The sequence below is a fragment of the Mus pahari genome, chromosome 9 (genome assembly GCF_900095145.1).
Source record: "Mus pahari chromosome 9, PAHARI_EIJ_v1.1, whole genome shotgun sequence".
Classification (NCBI taxonomy): Eukaryota; Metazoa; Chordata; class Mammalia; order Rodentia; family Muridae; genus Mus; species Mus pahari.
Window position 1 is genome coordinate 49,209,290 of NC_034598.1, and position 2,504 is coordinate 49,211,793.

At 47.7% G+C, this 2,504-nt stretch overlaps 1 protein-coding gene across 1 annotated transcript in view; it reads left to right on the forward strand.

Annotated features, from left to right (window-relative positions):
- The first annotated feature begins 1,791 nt into the window (after positions 1-1,791).
- LOC110326096 (retinol dehydrogenase 7) overlaps positions 1,792-2,504 on the forward strand; it is a 7,048-nt gene continuing 6,335 nt past the window's right edge. Inside the window, exon 1 of the mRNA XM_021204265.2 lies at positions 1,792-1,831. Within this exon, the coding sequence (XP_021059924.1) occupies positions 1,792-1,831 (40 nt within the window). The remainder of the gene's footprint in view (positions 1,832-2,504) is intronic.

Consider the following 2,504-nt stretch of genomic DNA (forward strand, 5'->3'; position numbering starts at 1 on the left):
GAGGTGACATCTGAAGGAAGCAAGAAACAGAGCTGACTTGAGTAAAGGGAGTCTTTAGTCATCTCAAAGCCCACCTCCTTCAACAAGGCCACACCTCCCAATCCTTCCCAAAGGCGCCTCATACCCAGGACCGAGCATTTAAACTTTTGAGAGCCAATTCTCATTCAAAGCACCGCAGAGCAGGAGGAGCAGGAGAAGGAACCGGAAGGAGGAAACAGGCATGAACTGGAGAAACTACAGATGTAGCAGAGAGCACCTGAGCAGGCAGCTGTGCAAGATCAGGATCAGGAACGCGCAGGTCAGAAGCGAGCAGGATTAATGACACAAGTGGGAGCAGTTTCCTACCCACCGCAGCTGCTTGTATTACGAATGCTAATTGCGTCGCTTTCGTTGCTTCTGGGAACCTGCCCCCAGTTAATTCTGATTGGTTAATAAAGATGCCAGTAGACAATAGCTGAAGAGAGAGTGGGTGGGGGCTTAGGTTTCCCGGGCTTGGGACTTAGAGGAAAGAGAGTGGCAACTGCTATTGCTTTCGGAGAGTGTGGAGAGAGGAGAGACCTCATGCAGAGAGAGGAGCAGAGCTGCCATGTAATGGGTGCAAGAGGACACGTCCCAGAAGGCTGCTCAACTGGGTCTAGAGCAGCCAAGATGGAACATAGAAACTAGGAGGTAGTAACTTGAAATTATCAGCGGGAGGTAGATTCTAGCAGCGTGGAGGTTAGGCACATGCCCAGTTAGTGTGCTGCATACGGCATATTAAAATATAAAGTCTCTGTGTGTCTTTCATTCGGGAGCATAAGCCATTGAGGTGGGAAGCAATCCCACACCAGGACTTATTAAATAAAAATTATTACTACGGGCTGGTAAGATGGCTCAGTGGGTAAGAGCACCTGACTGCTCTTCCAAAGGTCCGGAGTTCAAATCCCAGCAACCACATGGTGGCTCATAACCATCCGTAACAAGAACTGACGCCCTCTTCTGGAGTGTCTGAAGATAGCTACAGTGTACTTACATATAATAAATAAGTAAATCTAAAAAAAATTATTACTACAATCCACCCTTTTTCTTCCATTAATTAATTAATTAATTAATTAACTTTACATCTCTATTGCTGCCCCACTTCTAGTCCATCCCTCACACAGTCCCTCTCCCCATCCTCCCATCCCCTCCTCTTCTGAGAGGGTGGAGGCCCACCTTGGGTCTCTCCCAACCCTAGCACATAAAGTCCCTTCAGGACTTGAGGGCAACAAGACTACTTTGATTCATGCAAACTAAGTTAGAACGTGGTGACCATCATATATACAGAGGGCCTGTTCTTTTGTTGGTGTTTCAGTCTTTGAGAGCCCCAAGGGCCCAGGTTAATGGACTCTTCGGGTTGTCCTGAGGAGGTCCTATTCCCTCTGGGGCCATTGATCCTTCTCCCAGCTCTTCCTTAAGACTCCCCAAGCTTGGGCTGGAGAGATGGCTCAGAGGTTAAGAGCACTGTCTGCTCTTCCAAAGATCCTGAGTTCAATTTCCAGCAACCACATGGTAGCTCACAACCATCTGTAATGAGATTTGATGCCCTCTTCTGGTGTGTCTGAAGACAGAGACAGTGTATGTATATATGTAAAATAAATAAATCTTAGGGGGAAAAAAAAAGTCCCCAAGCTTTGCATCTGTTTCAGTCAGCTTCAGCTACTTTTTACACTGCCCAGGATCACCTGTCCAGGGGTGACCTGGGAATGTTATTCCCACATAGAGGATTGGACCTTCCTCTATCTATTAGCAACCAAAAAAATGGCCCCATGGATGACTTGCCTCCGGAAATCCAATGGAAGCATTTTCTCAGGTGAGGTTCTTCCCATTTGATCCTCACTTGTGACAGTTGACAAGAACAAACAAGAGGAAAAACTAACGAGGGGGGCCTGTTTAGGGTAAAGTCATTTCCTCTCCACATCAACTCTGGGGGTCACTGTGTGTCTGGGATCCCAGTTTGTGTCCCATGTTTGGGGCTGGCCCTTCCTTCTTCCTGGGCAGCTATGATATTAGGAGGGTACCAGCTCTCCTTGTCCTCCCCTGTAACGTGTCCTCAGTCCAAGTGAGGTTGGCAATAGCTTCAAACTATGCTCACGACATCCTGCTTTGTGGTTCCAGAGTGCAAGATGCAGAGACATAAGATGAGCCTGGGACTGGCCCATGGGGCCTGTGTAATGAACCAAACATGTATTTCCACCCAAGTCCAGGATCAAAGAGCTTAACAGAATAGATCTGTGTTATCGAACAATCAGAGTTATTTTCTTTGGCAGCAAGATAGGGAGAGCCAAAGGGCATTGAGATATCAGAAAACGCAGAAATAGTGGTCAGAGAGGAGCATGATAGAAGCCTGACATTCTCAGTGCCTACACCTTCCTGTGTGAGCGGAGGCCAGGCTCATTTTGACACAGAGTCTCTCTCTCTCTGCTTGACTTCTACAAACCATGTGGCTCTACCTGGTGGCACTGGTGGGCCTGTGGACGCTCCTG